This window comes from Neltuma alba, unplaced genomic scaffold (genome assembly GCF_004799145.2).
Source record: "Neltuma alba isolate B1F8T4 unplaced genomic scaffold, ASM479914v2 tig00002423_pilon, whole genome shotgun sequence".
NCBI classification, from domain to species: domain Eukaryota; kingdom Viridiplantae; phylum Streptophyta; class Magnoliopsida; order Fabales; family Fabaceae; genus Neltuma; species Neltuma alba.
The window spans coordinates 1,018-19,231 of NW_021632856.1; the positions used below are offsets into that span (position 1 = coordinate 1,018).

The 18,214-nt window shown below is 34.7% G+C and overlaps 2 protein-coding genes across 3 annotated transcripts; both read right to left on the bottom strand.

The window, feature by feature from the left end:
* Positions 1 to 233: 233 nt before the first annotated feature.
* LOC114726987 (CBS domain-containing protein CBSCBSPB5-like) lies at positions 234 to 5,672 on the bottom strand. Of its 2 annotated transcripts, none has more exons than XM_028913700.1 (15): positions 5,360 to 5,672; positions 4,989 to 5,134; positions 4,282 to 4,447; positions 4,033 to 4,165; positions 3,756 to 3,926; positions 3,558 to 3,636; positions 3,321 to 3,434; positions 3,101 to 3,167; positions 2,821 to 2,926; positions 2,663 to 2,730; positions 1,986 to 2,095; positions 1,768 to 1,901; positions 1,377 to 1,462; positions 916 to 1,005; positions 234 to 687 (listed from the first exon to the last, which is right to left on the bottom strand). In XM_028913700.1, exons 2-15 carry the CDS (start codon positions 5,108 to 5,110, stop codon positions 505 to 507), a joined length of 1,629 nt encoding a protein of 542 aa, XP_028769533.1. In that variant the 5' UTR covers positions 5,111 to 5,134; positions 5,360 to 5,672; the 3' UTR covers positions 234 to 504. The 2 variants fall into 2 exon arrangements, with proteins under 2 accessions (XP_028769533.1, XP_028769527.1); XM_028913694.1 differs by having other exon boundaries at positions 1,986 to 2,098.
* A 9,073-nt stretch (positions 5,673 to 14,745) lies between these two features.
* LOC114727019 (F-box/LRR-repeat protein At5g63520-like) lies at positions 14,746 to 16,458 on the bottom strand. The gene is made up of 8 exons (XM_028913729.1): positions 16,270 to 16,458; positions 16,081 to 16,188; positions 15,905 to 15,997; positions 15,665 to 15,808; positions 15,462 to 15,563; positions 15,319 to 15,358; positions 15,077 to 15,229; positions 14,746 to 14,996 (listed from the first exon to the last, which is right to left on the bottom strand). The coding sequence occupies exons 1-8, from the start codon at positions 16,456 to 16,458 to the stop codon at positions 14,746 to 14,748; spliced, it is 1,080 nt and encodes a 359-aa protein (XP_028769562.1).
* Between the last annotated feature and the right edge of the window lie 1,756 nt (positions 16,459 to 18,214).

Here is an 18,214-nt window from a genome sequence, read left to right on the forward strand (position 1 = left end):
TTGCGCATTATTTCATCCCAGCGGAAAGCAATTTCGATTTCTGGTTATGTCATTTTGCGGGGCATATACAGAAACTGTTGGTCGTGACATGTGCTTTCACTAAAAGGACAATAATCAAGGATAAATTATCAATGTCAATCAATTCAAAAACTGATCAAATGATTCTTTAAGAACCCACAATGCCAAACAAAAAAGCCAAACCTCTTGATTATTCTTACTTATTCCTTGCACACAATCCCCAGCAATCTTAAAGCTGCACATCCTTTGTTTTCGGTATACAAAGCATCCAAGGATGATGCATCCCAAAGTACATAATAAGGAGCATCGGAATGAAATAATGACAAGTATATTTGGATTTTTCATGTATAAACAGATACGCTCGTACAAAAATTTAGCATACAGAGTGGCAAGCGCAAAGACTGCACTGCTCCAGCGTTCCAGATTCGACTTCAGGTTGGTCTCTACTGGAACTCAAATCCAGATTCCGTTCTGCTCCTCTCATTCTCATGAAGTACGCTTCACGTATGTTAACAAGCCTAAGCCGGCGGCCACAATTGCAGCTCCAGCTGCAACAGCGCTGTATGCTGAAGCCCATGCATCTGAACTTTTAGCGTAATCCAAGCTTCCCGAGCCAGAACCCCTCCGACGACCAGTTGTTCCTGGGTAGTCCAGATGCAATCTCAATCCCTGCAAAAATTTATCTTCACAAAGTCAACAATCCTTTCAGGCATACACCCACCATTCCATCTCAATTCGCTCCCTATCTCTCTGTTTTGTTCGCTTTTTTTTTTTTTTTTTGGGGGGGGGGGTGTTGGGAGCAATCTGCGGATCTTTCTGGGTTCGGGTCAAAAAGCAAAGCATCCTTCAGAACATCAAACCATACAAGATTTGGACAGAAATCAGATCCAGACATACCTTCATGCCTGTCGACCTTGCATGGTCAACAGCTGCAGCAAGATCACTATCTGAAGCCAATATAACTTTGTCATGATCTTCATCTTCATACTACAAGCAAAAATTTAACCGGCTAGCATCAGGGGAAAAAGAAGATATTGGCCTAACCATGCAATAGTAAATACTCCTCCAGTCCTTAATATATGACCTAATTATTAAGTTGATTGTAATCCTAAATATAAGACATATTTGTCATATTTATCAATTTTTCTTAAATTACCCCTATAGATACTCCCTCAATCATAATCAAGAAGAAGAGAGAGGGAGGATATTACGGAAGATAATTATGGTATTTTAGGAAAAACATGTCATATTTCTTATAATTAACTAATTTACCTAACTTCCTTAATCTAATTAACTTAGTTAAATAGGTCTTATATAAGGACTAGAGGAATACTATATCTTGAAAGGTCGAAAGATACCAGAATTTGGGGCAGGTTGTTCGGGTCAATTTCATTACCAACTCTCTGAATGATAGCAGTTATAACCTCTGTCAAATTCCGAGTATCTGAACTTGCAAGCAACCATGTAAAGTTAATCAAACAATGATTATTTGTACAAAATCAAAAGAGGATCTAGTTTACAACAACGGTACTGTCAAGGTCAGATCTTTGAACATGACAATAAATATAGATTTACACATCAATTTGACAGGGAAATAAGATTAAGCCAGATTCAAGAGTGAGACTCATGAAAGAACCACAGGGAACAAATAAACAAAAGGCTGAAACCACCTTCCGAATGCTGTCAAAGATAACAGGAAGACTGCACTTAAATTCAAAGCCCTCTAATCTGCAACACAATATTGCATACCACATGTGAATCGATGCATCCGTCCCTTCTTATCTTGTATTTTGAAGGAAAACGTATTTGTCATGCTTGACGAAAGATAAGGAAGAGACTTTGCAGTATCTCCTCCATCAGAAGCCAATTTCAAGGAACCGTCACTGGCACATTATTGATAAAATGTGAGTATTAACTAACAAGTGCATTAAAAAATTGGAATCTAGCACCAACAATGTGTATATAACCTTCTGGTGTCATCATCATCATCGTTTGGAGTTAACGCCATGGCTGAATCCCAAAATTTTTGCATCAGGGTGCTTGCAGCTTCAGTGTTAAAGCTGCCACTATTTCCAACCTGCTTAAGAAGTAAAACGAAAAGTAGTGTCGTATCCTAATATTACAGAAATATAAAACAAAAAAAAATTTCTGGTGGCATAAAGGGAAACTTGATCAACAAAACAATGACATACTGAACTTTTGGGGAAAAAGTTGAAGTTTCTACAGTACATCACAAAAGCTATTCAGGAAAAAGTTATCACATGTTATTATAGTGATTATTTAATGGTCACCAAAAAACAAATGATAAGCCGATGACAGCAAAGACTAGAATGAACATGCATTTGAAATTTAGGAAAAAAGAAAGTCTTTATAAAGATTAACATTTGCGTGTGTTCAGATTAAGATGAATGGAATATATATACACTGATCAATTCGTCTGGCAAACAAAATGATGCAGCAAAAACGTATTAGTACATATATAGACCTTAAATTGAAAGAACAAAACATCCAAAATCACCTAAAAATTAGTGCATACATCTCCTCATAAAAACAAGCTTCATGCCTAACTAATCTAAATTCAAGCAACTTGTATTCCGAAGAGACTAAAAAGATATCACTGACGTCACAGTATAAGGTAACACACCTGACTTGCTGTTGCCACAGCAGCATGAGTAACATGAATCACATCAACTACAGAAACTACATTGCCATCTGTTTCAACAAGCCAAATATGAAATACTCATGTACAAACGTCTTCAACATTTCAGCCAAAGAAAAACCATCCTGAGCATAGAATGCTACCTCTATCAACCACAGGAAGATGTAAAAATTTTCCATCATGCATAGTGTGAAGTGCATCAACAATTGGAGTATCAATGGTTGCACATTGTGGGTTGGGAGTCATGACCTGCAAAGTATATTGAATTATATTAAAAGACAGAAAAATGAGAACGATTAACTTCAGAGTCACCGCTCCTTTCTTCAAGTACATGAGAAGAGTGATGTGGTTGTACATATTATCGTATTAACACATATGGCAAAATCTAACAATGGTTAGAGCGGAAATGAAAGGAAGAACTACCTTCTCAACAAGAGTTGACTCTGGTTGAAGATTTTGTGCAATTACCCGCATCAAGATATCCTTTGAACTGAAATAGCATAGGTTTAGTTAACAAATATATAAACGAACACAAAAGAATATTGTTCCGAAATTACAGCAGTGTTAAAAAAAAAAAAAGGGTCAAAATATAGCCTATCTTAAATAAGAGGAGGGGTGGCAATTTTAAGGGCCTAAAAATTACGTAAGAATGCCATGAGATTTTCCTTCAAGTGTCACAATTGCACAGCTTGCACGAAGTTCAAGCATCTTCTTTGTTGTTGTCAAAACTGATTCTGTTGGTGAAACTGTTACAATCCTGAAAAATTCACGAGCTTGTTAAATGGAACCAGCACAGTAGTTGCAAACATGCAGACATGCAAATAAGGTAATTCTTCTTCAATCAAAAAAAAAAAACAGAGAGAGAGAAAGTATTACCTACTTTGAATTCTCAGAAATGATTGTAGACAAAGAGGGCTTGAACATCCGCTCCCTAAGAGTCTCAATGAATGTGTTAGGGCCTACACAGTGACCAAAATAAACTCAGAAACTGAGAAGTCAGAAACTAAGTACAATAAAGATTTATCCAATAACGCCCTGATCAGAAACCACAGAGTAAAAAAAGGAATGTTGAACAAACCAGAAGAAGATGTCCCCCAATGTTTTTCAACACCTTCAACAGCAGCAGCAATGGCATTTCCTTTTTCAGCCGCCCTTTCCATGCGCGCAATAGCATCATATAAGCACTTTGCTATGTCAAGCAAGGCAACAACTTCTCCATTATCCACCACCGGTAAATGTCTGAATTTCCCTGCAAACAAGATCAGCTATCAGCTCTGTATTCAAACGGTGAGATTTCAAATAGCAACAATCATGAAAAGGTATGCATGCGGTGTGCCTCCCTGCACAATACCAACCTTGCACCATCTTTTGGAGGGCTTCCACAGCAAGAGTATCAGAAAGGACGAATATTGGATTTCTTGTCATAACCTTTGAAACAGGTGTCTCTTCAAGATTAAGCTCACCAGCAATAACTCTTGTTGCTACATCCTTTAACCACAAAATAAGATAGAAACTAATATCTGTTGGAGTACAATACCAGGTGCAAAATCCAAATGTTTTATGTGCTTCCTTCAAAGTGAAACAAAGATAAATATGACTCATACCTTGTCTGTAAGTATTCCACAAAGCAAAGCATTAGAATCAGTTAACAACAGGGCATCAACTCGGCGAGCAGCCATCCGACGGCAAGCTTCAGACACAGTAGTTGTGTCAGGTACGGTTAAAGCCTTTGATAGTCGTAATGATTTCACTGTCCGCTCTCCTGTTAATCTGATAATCAAAGTCCAAGCCCAGAGGAATGTTATGAAGTGATTTGAATTAATAAAGTCAAACCAGTTAATGAGAAAACGCATATAAAGTCCAATTCATAATTTTGTTGAACACTGACATCTTGGAGACTGATATTGGCAACGCAATTATGGCACCTGCCAACCTGAATATCTATCTCTAGTAAGCGCAAAGCCACGGGCGAAAACTTAAAAAGTCAAACGATCAAGACCACGGAGAATGTCATATTTCAGACGAATATATCTCGAAGAAAAATTTCATTCTAAAATTTCTCTATAGTTTCAAAGCATTATTCAGACCATATTGACGATGAAAAATCTTGATTCTCCGATGCGTAACTCACCAAACAAGAGATAAGGCAGGGAGGTTAACAGAATCAACTATAAAGAAAGCAGAGAAGATTGAACAACAAGTCGGGGACCATATCTCCACTCAACCACAAGCATAAATTAGGGAACCGAAATTCACTTTTTTAGCAAAAATGTTAGGGAACTCAAAATAACATAGCAACCCAAGAACATACGGCGGGCGCGAAGAGGATAGAGATTTCCGGGGCTTAGACTCAGAGGCTCCATTCTGAAAGGATTTTCTCCTCCCCGGCACCGACGACAGACTCCTTCGAGAAGAACTGCTTTGACTAGCCATCTGCGAAAGCAACCGGTCCAATTCCTGCAACCATAGCACCATCAAAATACACAATCAAATTTCAAATTAGATGAAGAAAAAGTATTGCAAAGGGCCAAAAAAAAAATGAATTTCTTTTCCCAGAAGAGACGAAAAAAATTATTCCCCGTGTCGAAAGTCGTTTATCGATTATGGAATGCTTCCATCGAATCCAAAGGGAGCCATATTCCAAAATAAAAATCCGAGATAACACAGGAGAAAGAAACTCACCGAGAACTATAACCCCCAGCTTCTGTATCGAAAGAGGGGGGGGGAAGAAAGAACAAAACAACAGAGAAACAGTTGACTCCCGAGAGAAATAAATTCAAAAACCGCCGATGAAGATTTCGAGCTCGATAGCGGGGGACGTCAATCGGAAATAGAGAGGACGAGGGAGTTAACGGATTGGGGTGAATCTGGAAATTGGAACAATGGCCCTCGGGAACCTCGTCGGCGAAAGATTCCCGGGGAAGCACACCGGCGGGGACCGAGCGGGAACAGGGAGGGAAGCGAGAATGTGGAGAAGAAAGAAAGGAGCCCTGCAAAATGGGAATTGAGAGCCGAGAAAATCAATCCGAGTAAATGGGAGCAATCCACGTCAGCAGTTCCCTGTCTGAAGAAGAAAAGTAACTCCGAAAGTCCAAGGTCCAAACCCATAATGGTTATTAAAGAGGTTTAGATTGCTACTAATTAACCATCTGTCTCTTCTGGTCAAAAAAAAAAAAAAACCATCTGTCTCAAGATTTCATGCTCGGATTACGTTTTCCCCGGCTCACATGCTGCGGATTCTTTGTAATCTTTGTATTATGTTATACTTTTTTAATTCTAAATATAAAATTTATTTTTTCAGACCAAAAACTAAAAAAAAATCACCTAACGCAGTTGGTACCCAAACAGTCCGAATGTCCTATTTATACACACTAACACACTCACACATCCATCTGATGTGAGGCTTGAGAGCACCCACAAATATAAAATTTATTACATTATAAAGTAAGTCTGATATTTAAGATCTTAGGCTTGGTTAACACTTAGTTACAGTCTAAACAATTTTCAAGTAATTTAAACTATTCAAATGACTTTTTTGAAAATGAAATGGGTCAAAAGTGATGGACTGTGGAGCTAAAAAAAAAAAAAAAGATACGCCCGTGCAAAAATGGAGACCTAAAGGAGAAAGGAATTAATTCAAACATGTTATTAAAATTGTTGTCATCACGGATATCAACATTTTAAACCGTATTTGAAATTAAAATAGGAATGAACTTATAAATTTATGAGTTACATAGTTTTAATTGAATTAGAGTTGTCAGTACTCGGAAAAAATTGGGAGCCTCAATGCCTAATGTCGTCCTTTTTTATTTTATACATTTTTAAACTCACTGGAGTACTGGACACACAAACGCAATAGCATTAAACTCCAGCTTAAAATTTCATTTAGGCGTAACAGGAAACAATGTTACTAAAACCTCGTTTGGAATAGTTAAATATGTTTTACATAATATAAGATAAAACTCTTTTAACATATTTATAAATTATTATTAAAAAATTATTTATAAACTATTTTAAACGAGTCCTAAAACAACTTGTCATCGTGGATGTATGGGCAAAGGACAAAGGTGATGGTGTAATCCATCCCAAAAATCCAAACAACGAATGGATGGCTGAAATTTGCAGCGAGCTAAGAACCGCGCGAAGGGATCCCCCAATCTCACAATTCGGGCTTCAAACCTTGCGTACCACAAATGCACGTGAGTCCTGGATTTTATAGCCTTCTTTTTTCTGCTTTAAATCTCTGCTTAAATTATAACTAGTGCGTTGCACTGGGTTTACTTGATTTATTATTATGTAATGAGAATTTTTCTTTAGAATTTTATGTATTGCTTAATTCGTTTGGTTATAAACATACTCCTTTTTAATATAAGATCTAATTGATAAGTTAATTTCGGTCCTAAATATAAAACATATTTTTCATATTTATCAATTTTTTATAAATTACTCTTATGGATAATCCTTTAATCATACTTAAGTAAGTGAGGGAAGAACGATATTAAGGAAGATGATTATAATATTTAAAAAAAAAACATGTCATATTTCTTATAATTAACTAACTTACATAATTTCTTTAATATAATCAAATTAGTTAAAAAGATCTTATATTAAAAATCAAAGGAGTATCTTATTTACATAATAGTTTTTTGTGCTTTCAGAGATAATATAGTATATTACTATATGAGGTTGGCCCATCACTGCATGGATATAATATGCAGAAAGCGACGGAATTTTTGTGGTTGTCACCTTATTTTGCTATTTGTTTTATCTCCCATTGGATTGTTCTTGTACGATATATATATTTATATATAAAAGAAGGCTTTAGACCCTAGCAAAAAAAATAGACGAGTTATGGGGAGTACATCGTTTTCCACTCAGATTCTCATATTGGAAGTAAGGGTGGAAATAGGTCAGATGGCTTATGGCCTAGCCTGTTTTAAAATAGAAAAAAACTCAAGCCTTTTTGATGACCTGTTTAGCTTAATAAGCTAGGCCTAGACTGGAACAAAAAGCCTATTACAAGCCTGGCCTAGCCTGTCTTGTTTTTTCATCTTATTTTTAATTTTTATTTTGTATCTATATATAGTCTTATTTAAAATTTTGATATATAATTATAACTTGTTTTTAATAATATTAATTGTAATCAAGATTTAAAATATTATTTATAAAATTTAAATTTAAGTAAAAGATAATAATAATAAATAATTATTATGTAGTATGTATATTTTACATTTTTTTTATTAGCCTATGTATTTTTTACTGTGCATTTTGAAAATTTTAAAATTACAAACTTTTTAATAGGCTTAGACTGGAACAAAAAGCCTATTACAGGCCATAAGTCAAGTTCAAACCAGCATAATATTAAACAAGTCTAACCTATTAAAGACAAAACTTGATCTGACCTGTTTTTACTCCTAATCGGAAGGACACACATTTAACAAGGAGGGGTTAGCAATCCCTTCCTTTACAAATTGGCACGCCACTTTTGTTTCTTTCTCTTGAAATGTAACATGCCTGTAGCCCCAAAGAATGCTGCATAAACCTTTTGATCTGCGTAAATGGTAGGCTGCATCTTTTGTCACCAGATACCTGTATCATCATGTCAATTGAATTCTTTGCATCCGACTCGAGAATGACTTTCCTAAAGCCGAGATCCCCCGCTTGGTTAAAACCCTTAAAGATAGCTCAATTCTCAGCTTCATAAGCACAGCAAAAGCCCAAAGACTGTTTAAAACCGGCAATACACTTGTATGCATAGAATGGCTGAGTAAGAAAAAGGGGTAAGGACATAAACAGAACAAAGCAGTAGCCCAAGTTGGAGGGAAGACCGATTCTAACTTGGACTTTTCTACAGAGACTGGGCCAGTTAAAAGCATCATCCGGGTGAACATGAAACCATGAAACACTAAGCCCAGTTAGCTTAGAAAAGGATCTACTGCAAATTGCAGTTGAACCCCTCTGATCCCAAGCTCCCAAATGTACTTTTATTATTATTATTATTATTATCAGATTCTATATAAAATTAATGAAATATTGATATCTTACAGATATAAATAACATAATTTTAATTTTTTTATTTTTTTTAAATATTAATTAAAACTGCACGCTTCTATAGGTCATTATGTATGTGTATGGTAATTCAAACTGCACACTTCTAAAATATTGTTCTTTAGAAAATTGTAAAAAAAAAAACAATAAAATAACACAATTTTATGATAGTAAGATATCAAAATGTCATTTATTTTATGTAAAATTCAATGAGCAATAAAAAATTTATATATTTGGGAGCTTGGAACATTAGAGACTCCTTGCTTATAATTTCATGGCACTATTGCTTGCTTCTGAAGAAACAGAATTGCTCTCGAATTAAATGCTATATTCGATTCTAATTATAAGATCTCATTAGTTAATATTTGGGAGTTGAGGAGTTCATATGGTGCTTGGGCTTGGGTGTTTCTATTCCTTGTAAGAGAAAAGGAATTGCTTGTAAGAAACATGAATCCCAAATAACCAAAGAGAGTGAGCGAGCTTTTGTTGCTTTTCCGAAATTTGTTCCTTTCTTCCAAGGATCGTACTTCATACAAGGTCAAAAAAGTATCATACTTTATACAGATAACCCAAGCAATCAATTAAGAGAAGCGTCTTCCATAGTCTGCTTATTTCACGAAACTCTTTCTCTGTCTTCCTCTTCGACTTGTCGTTCTTTTGTATCCAACACGATACAAAAGGATTCTCCAACCACTTACAGTTCTCGAGGCCCCAGAAAATAAAACAGGCGATGGATAGCTTCATTTGATATTATTTGCTCTCTTTTTTTACACGTGTCAATGTTACATCAAGTTATCAACTTCAACTAAAACTTTTCTGGTTCCATGTACCAGTTATTTCTAATATCAACGTAAAAAAAACTTTAAATTTTATTAACTTTTCATCTTTATACATGCGGTTAACCGAATAATCGAGCTGAAACATTTCAATTAATTCAATTATCACCGAAAACCAAAACAAAAAATCGAATACTCACCTTTACAGAGAAATATATCAAATTACGCCTACTACTTGAAGCGCTGCTTTAAACTTCTGCTTGTTCACAAAATTAATTGGTCCTAAGTATGCTTCTGATCTCTTAAGCTTTTTTTTTATTTGGGCCATTTGAATCCTAATGGCTTGAAGTTACACGTTCAGTTGAATTAATGGTCTTTTATTTATAAGAAAGCTTATCATTAATAATTCTTTTATGATCTTGAGATCATGTGACAAGAGTTAAATTTTAATATTATGTTTTAAACAATCAACTGTCTAGTATTTACTTTCCTAGTCCCTAAACTTCCAATAATATTTGATCAAAAAAAATTTTCCAATAATATTACTCAAAATGAACTATAATTGTCAACTAAACTTCCAATAATATTACTCAAAATGAACTATAATTGTCAACTAAGTTGTGAAGTGAAGATCAAGGCATGATAAGTTTAACCAAAAAGGGGAAAAAAGAAAACAGAGGCATGCGAATGAGCGTAGAAGGATCTACAGGTGTTTGGTGGGAGTGATATGGAGAACAAGTAGGCACTGAACGGTCTAATCGTCAATTTTCCAATGCAGTCAATAATAGTGATTACTTAAAGGGCAAGGCATTCTTTAGTCATGTTGTGGGCCCCACAATTTGGTGGGTCGGTACCGACGGGCCCAAGGCCCAACTCAAGAGGCTCCCCCCAACTCATAAATATTAACTTCAATTGCCTGCCTAACACAATTTAATATTCACTATGTTTAATACCTAAAACCTTTATGATAACATTAAAAAGAAAAGAAAAGATGAAAATGTGACGGGATAAAAAAGAGAGAGGATATTGTTAAATAATGGTAATTCGAATAGTATATTAAGCAAACAATTATATTATTTTGCACTTAGTTGTCCGTTTCCTTTTCTATGCTCAAAATCCTACAGTGGGAAATCATGTTGGTGACATTGCAACATATTGAGAAGCCTTGTGCGACTCCACAAATGTGAATAATGGCATATCATTGGCTCTTATTGGAACAAAATATAACTCATATGCCACTTTTTCTATGTCTCTATTTCACTCAGTATCAGAAAAAGGTTTATGGTATTTCAGTGGCAGCACTGAAATTTTATATGATGAGGCAGCAGGATCATGGTCTTAAAGCAGTTCAAGTGGCATTTTGTTATTAATTTCTAAAAAGGATTGCCCACCATAACTTTTTAGTTGTTGGAAGAAGGTGAGTCTGACCACGAAGATGAGAACTCATTAATACTGCCTCTACTATTTAGTTGATTTAGATAGATTGATGAATTCCGATAAATTATTCAATTAATTAATGTAACATGATCTTTTTAAAATTCATACATGATATTAAATTATATATATTTATGAGTTAGATAAATTAGTTTGAAAATAATAATAAAAATAAATATAAGAGACCAGATAAACTAAGATCTTATATCTCAGATCAAATAGCTCATATGGTAAAGACGAAGGGATATGTACGTACATATATAATGATTCATTGTGAAGTAGAGTTGAGCAATAATTGTTAATTCCCTTTATCTGACTTGGAAGCATTATTAAGAAAAAAGAAGAATTGAAAAATTGGTGGGGAAGGAAGCCTAAGCGTGGGCTTGGAAATAGTTATGATGGAAAATATAAGCAATAATAAATGAAATATAGACTTGGACGTCTCAACCATTGTAACCTTCTCCAGACAGATTTTCCTCTATAAATTGCCTCTGCTTTCTTCCCTGGCAAACTGAGCCTACTTGAAGCTCCATTATCCTTCACCTTGCGGTTCATTGATAGGCCAACACAAAGAAAGAAAGGCCATCAAGCAACGTAGAGTTCTTCTGTCGAGGTAGTGATTCTCTCTAGCCTTGTTCATGCTAATTAAATCTGTAGGTCTGGGGAGAACATGTCGATGTTGGGACGGCTCAATCAAATCAAATCTCTCAAGAGTTGGGTCCTTTAATTTGATTGAGCCGTGCCAATATCGAGCTACGGCTTTCATTCTCTCTTTTTCCAACAAAAATTTTCATCACCCAGTATCGTCGAATTAATTCCTTTATAAGTTGTACTTGGGTACAGTGATCGAATTAACTTATTTTAAGTGATTGTATGTTGTACGATGTAACTGTGTGAGAGGAAATTTTGTCTCACACAACATAAAATAACTTATTTTATATAATTATGATATGATAGTTTCCAAATAAATATGGCTGTATTGATATTAAAACAATCTCAAGGGTTATTAATTTCTTCATTGAATATAAATTAAAAGATATTCCCCCATCCTTTTTGATAAGGCCTAATCATCTACTTTATAATGAAATTAAGAAAATTAGTGAATTAGTTAATTGTAAAAAAATTTACGAATTTCCAAAGTCACCTTTTAATTTGTATAGTTCATTACGGGAAAGAGGGAAATAGAAAAGTTATTATTTAAGCTAAAAGTGAAAAAGACAAGTATTTTTCAAATGAGTCACAAATATTTTGTTATTTTTTTTTAAAAAAATTATATTAAGAACCCATAGTTAGGATCTTATAAATTTGACTAGAGCGAGCACAGCATTTGTTATGTTTTAGTTATATTTTTCTGACAGTAATTATCTCTTTTTTCAATCAAGAGATAATAGCTATTTATCATTACAATAGAGTTTATTGAAATTAATAAAGTCTATTACTCGTTATTATTATTGTTGTTTTGAGATTATACTTGAAGAATGATGTTTCATTGGTATCCATATGAGATTAATATGACACAACCTTGCCAAATCATTCGACAAATAGTGATCGAAAAGTTGGTGGGGAACAGGTTATGCAGATAGGGTTTTTTTTTTTTTTGAGTAAAAGATAGAGTTTTGATTTTATCATAGGGGACGAGCCTTTCTTCTAGCTAGGCGATATTCTTATGGAATTAATAATAAAAAATTCCTTTAATAATATAACTAAAAGTATTGTATCACTGTATAGAAATGCTTTCTTATAGTAATATTTTAATGTTCAATCATGGTGCATTCATTTTATTATTGTCGTTGCGTGCACACCTCTGTATTCAACTATTCATGATTCAAGTCTTGTTCCTAAGTTTGGGTGCGTGGTGACGCAGCAAAATTTTGGAATTCTGAAATTGAATTAAATTCTTATCTGTCAAAAATATAAGCATTATTGTTAATATATCTTCAACATTTATAATGAAAACCTATTCATTATACAAATCATTGCTAAGACTCTATACATATAAGATCTGTTTGATTACTATACTATTTCATTATAACAGCATATTTTTTTTAATTCCAATTTTATTTCGTTATAACAGCATTATTGTTAATACTTCATTATATAAATATATATATTGTTAGCTATAGGTTTAATTTTTTTTGTTAGTATCCTCTTTAATCATGGATTTTGTATAATGAATGGGTGAGCCTCATCTAGCTCTTATTATAACTATACATACATATATATATATATGTATAATATAAACCAGTTATATTATACTCTTCCAATCCTTAATATAGAACCCAATTCTTGAGTTGGTTTTGGTCCTAAATATAAGGCCCATTTCTCATATTTATCAATTTTCTCTAAATTACCCCTATAGATACTCCCTCAACCATAATCAAATAGAAGAGGGAGAGGGGGTATTAAAAAAGATGATTATGGTATTTTAGGAAAAATGTGTCACTTTTCTTATAATTAACTAACTTACCTAACTTTCTTAATCCAATCAAATTAGTTAAATGGGTCTTATATCAAGGACCGGAGGAGTAATAAACAATACGATTCATTTGCGTAAAGCACTTGCGACAAAGCTATACGTATGTATCCGATATTTCTACCCCTATGAGAAATAAAAATGAACATTATATTGTCTTTTATTTTCATGCAAATAAATGGCACAAATGGATGAAGACTAAGGCGGAACAAGATTAAAATATCGTAAATATATGGATGCCATTAGTTGATAATTAACATTTATGTACGGATAAAGAGTCTCTCCACTTTTCTTCTTCTTTATTTCCATCCACTTCCCATCTCAACTATGAAGATTAAAGGTTTAACGCACAGTCCAGATTTTATGCTTTTGAAAATAATTTTACAAAGTATTTTTTATTATTGTTTTAACTTATACCGACTAAAATTTAGTAGTTTTATTTTATTTCATTTATTTATTTTTTAAAATTTTAATATTTTATTTATAATTTTATAAATATGAAATTTGAACCGTTAAAATCTCAATCTTATGACTGAATCTTATAACTGGGATAATAAGTAGACGAAAACAAAGTAAAAAGGACGTGGAGACACCTTTGCCCATTTATGGATGCCCCTATTTGAGTGAATTATCCAAAATCAAGTCCACATGGATATATTCAGAGGAGAATCACTGGTAATATAATATAGCTAAATGTGTTCACGGAGGAGGAAGATAGGAGAGAGCCAAATAGACAGCACTGGAAGCATGAACAGGGCAATGAGGAGGGGCCTGTTCTTCGCACTCATGGGATTTCACAAAGCTTGAAGAAGATGAAGAACAGCGTCCGATCTCTCCTTTGCAGAATATTCCGGCAACCGGAACACTTGGGAAGTTGGCATGAAATGGGTAGATATCAGTATTAGATGTTCCAAAGTAAGATTGGCCTCGAGAAGCACAAGCAAATATTAACCCACCAAAAACAGTTTCTTCACTTCCCATGAAACTCTGCTTCAGCCTTGTCAGATTCTCAGATGCAATTTCACTTGTGGTTCGTGCAGTTTCCAGATCTCTGTGGTAGAACAGAAACGTGTCTCCTGCTCTCACCCCTACTCCTTCCACCACAAAGTACTCTCCCTCTCCCCTGTTTCATTCAACAACAACAAATCAGTCACTCGCTCTTATCACAATTCCTTCTGAATCATTATTATCTTACCCAAGAACTTGATGGAACGAGGTGGATTCTGATACTTTCTTGATCAGTCTTCCATTGCCTGAGTAATACCTTCTTCCATGTGACACGCCTATGTACAAATCAGGACGCCTGTCACTCACCTTCACCACATGACACTCTTTGATCACTTTAAGATCATATATAAGAAGAAGAAGAAGAGTGGGGTGGTATGAGTATTTGAACATATATATACCGTTTCAAGGAGGGTTTCTATGACGGCCTCAAAAGTCAATATCGTATTGAATCCTTCCATGAGAGCAGAGAAGCAAGTCCATTTGATGTCACCTTTGACGAGTACATCGATCACCTCAAACCTTGGCCCAAATGGCACTAAACCCCCTGCCATTGCCACATGAAACCTAGTCTCTCCTACGTCTGTTGAAGTAAAAACCAGATTGGTGAAAAACAGATAAACTCAAAAGAGTTACATAGAAATAATGGAATCAAAGTGTTACCAGGAGACTTGTGACTGTCTTTGGCGAATACGAGGGCGATGGCATCGAGTGCGTATAAATCAGGAGGAAGATTAATTGTGTAATTCTGACTGTTGAACAGAAAGCAGCCTCCACCATCCCCAGCCATCACTGTTTCTTTTCCTATTGCTTGATCTGCCACGTAATATTTATACTTGAATTGTTCAGCAAAATCAGAATATACATCATATTACCAGATTCCTCCCAGCATGCAGGTGACTCACCCATTGTTGCCATAATGTCGTTAATGTCACTTTTACGATCCTATGTAACAGGAAAAATAGCAAAATGCAATATATTCATGTCATTTTTTTAATCAGTAACTCCAAAAGAAGCTAATCATGGGGTGAAAAAAAAATGATCTCACTCCAAATATTATGATAGCAGCAGGTGGGTGATTTCCAAAGACAGAGTAAGCAAAGGCCTTGATGTGTCTCACGAACTCATCAACCATGCTGATTCCAGGATCCTGATCATACGTCACAAATTTCTCACTCACTTTCATATTAAATAGTCAGGTTTATTTATAAAAATTGCATGAGAGCTAAACAAACAATGAATCTAACTTACATTCTTTGGGTGAATCAACGGTATTGCATCCACTTTGAGACCAGGAACATATCCAACCACCAAAACCATGCCTCGATTAACATCACTAAATCCATTAGCCTCGCGAGGATGAGGGCCTTCGTAATCAAAGTAATCCCATTTCACCTGCAGTTTCTCCGAAAATATACTCTGAATTAGACATCTGTCAAAAAGAAAGCTGAATAAAGAACATGACACAGAATAGAAAAAAGCTTTAATTACTTCTCGAAGTTGATTTGTGAGAGCTTCCGTTCCCATCACTCCATTCCCAATGTGAGTGACTAAAGGAGTCTTGCTTCCCAGCCTTTGACTCAACTGTGCTCACAAAGTTAAGTCACTAGTAACTCCGTAAATTATGCAAAAATCGAAACAGAAATGAGATATTAGAAGTATAATACAAGAAGGTGAGCGGCTCTTAAGCCGAATTGTTCACTGATGCAAGCTATGGCAAAGTGTGGACGAATTGGCTTGCTCAGAACCTTCTCAGTGACCTCTTCAACAGCCCCCTGCAAATCAATGTCAAAAGAGGAGATCGTAAATAAGGTAAAGTGAACAGAAGGGTAAGTAGGAGTAGCAGAAGAACTTACAAGAAGAGAAGGATTCAATGAAAGGGCTGAAGCAAGCATGGGACGTGAGAGGAAATGAGAGCAGATTCGATGCCAAGTTTTGCTGACACAAGCGGCATTTGCGAAGGTTGAGGCTGGTAGTCTGTCCAGAATGTTGTGAAGAATGTCCTCTTTGCACCCATAGATCGGGGCTGCTTCCCTGCTCTCCATGTCTCAGCTCCCACACTGGTAGTTTCATGAAAAGCAATATGTGTTTATATGGATGATAGGTGGATAGAGTTGGTAATATGGGTTGAATCCACGGGTTCAATCCGCAAAAAATAACGGGTTAGCCAACCCGTATCGTCAGGCCTGCAACTCGCTACTGGTTAGCCCGCCAACCCGCAGGCTAACCCGTATATTTTTTTTTTGTTTTTAAAATTTTTAAAAATTATTATAATTGTATTATTATATATGATATTATATCTATAAAAAATAAAAAAAATACCTATATAATTTATTTGGTATTTCCAATCAAATATTTCAAGAAAAAAATAAAAATATCATTATATTTTTTTAAATATTGAATAAAAAATAATATTAAAAGATTAAAAAATTAAAAAAAAAAAAATTGTTGACAGACCAACCCACCAACCTACCTTGATGGGTTAGGATTAGCTTCGTCTTCAAACGATGCTTTTCAACTCGACCCATATGGGTTGAACCCGCCACGGGTCAACCTGCAACTCGCGAGTTGACCCGTATTACCACTCCTAGATGATTATAGCTTCAAGGGCACTGACGTCAGCGTTCGGCGGGGCATATTTTTGTTTAATTTGCTCATAAAGACTTGAGATTCTAACGCTTCCTCACTTATAGTTAGCTATAAATGAGATTTAAGAAGCTCCACCATTTCAGATTTCCCTATCGATTCTCCATTTAATGTTTTGGATGCTTTGTTTCTTTCCTCAGGTGTATTTCAAATCCTATCTATCCTTTTTTTTCCCCTGGGGTCAGGTCCAATGCATTTAATTCCACCGTATTCCCTTCGCTAGGCAGACCAGTCACCTGCCTTCTAGAAGAATTCTTTGGTTTGTACCCCATAATGCAACTCGCTTAAAAGACTAATCAATAGCTATTTATTATTAAGTGTGACTTGTAGTATTTTTCTCTCCTTCAAAATCCATTAATAAGAATAAAAGTGAAATTTTCTTAAATTTAAAACATATTCAATGAATCAATTTCTCTAATTCTCGGTTTTGTTAAAATAGTTAAAAATGACTTTTTTTTTGTTTTGATAAAAATAGTAAGTCAGATTGTTTGCGTTAGCTTTAGACATACTCCCTCTCCTGTCCTTAATAGGAGAAATTATTAACTCATAAGTTATCTCAAGAATTATTTATGATATTTTTCAATTTTATCCATATTTATTTATTTATGACTACATGAGTAAAGTTGAAAAAAATAATTTAAAAAAGAGATTTAATAAGTTAATTGTGCTCTTTCTTAATTCTGGTGAGATGCTTGAAAGCGATACATTTTGAATCGAATGGGGTAAATATCAAATCAATTTTTTTGGCACACAATTAAATAACTCTTTAACCCCCCTTGGCACACGCGATGATTTGATGTATTAAGCTCTTTTTATAAATCGCGAGTATGCTAAAATCATCATAAAGGGAAATAGTCAGGGTCACGTTATTGAAGGTTAAGAAAAAAAATGGTTGGCGTTATATTATAAAGAAAATGCGAACAATGGGCATGTGGAAAATCAAGAGCAAGTAATGTACAGATTTCAATAGTTTTAATAAGTATTCATTCAATTTAGATATAGAATCAGTTAATGACTATGGATATGAGTTATTGAGTTTGTGTACTTATTTTTATTACCATAATAGTAATAATTAATCTTTGTCGCATGAACATTCATGATGAAATCAGATTGAAGTGGGTTTTCCATGAATTAGCTTAGGAATCTGCTCTGATG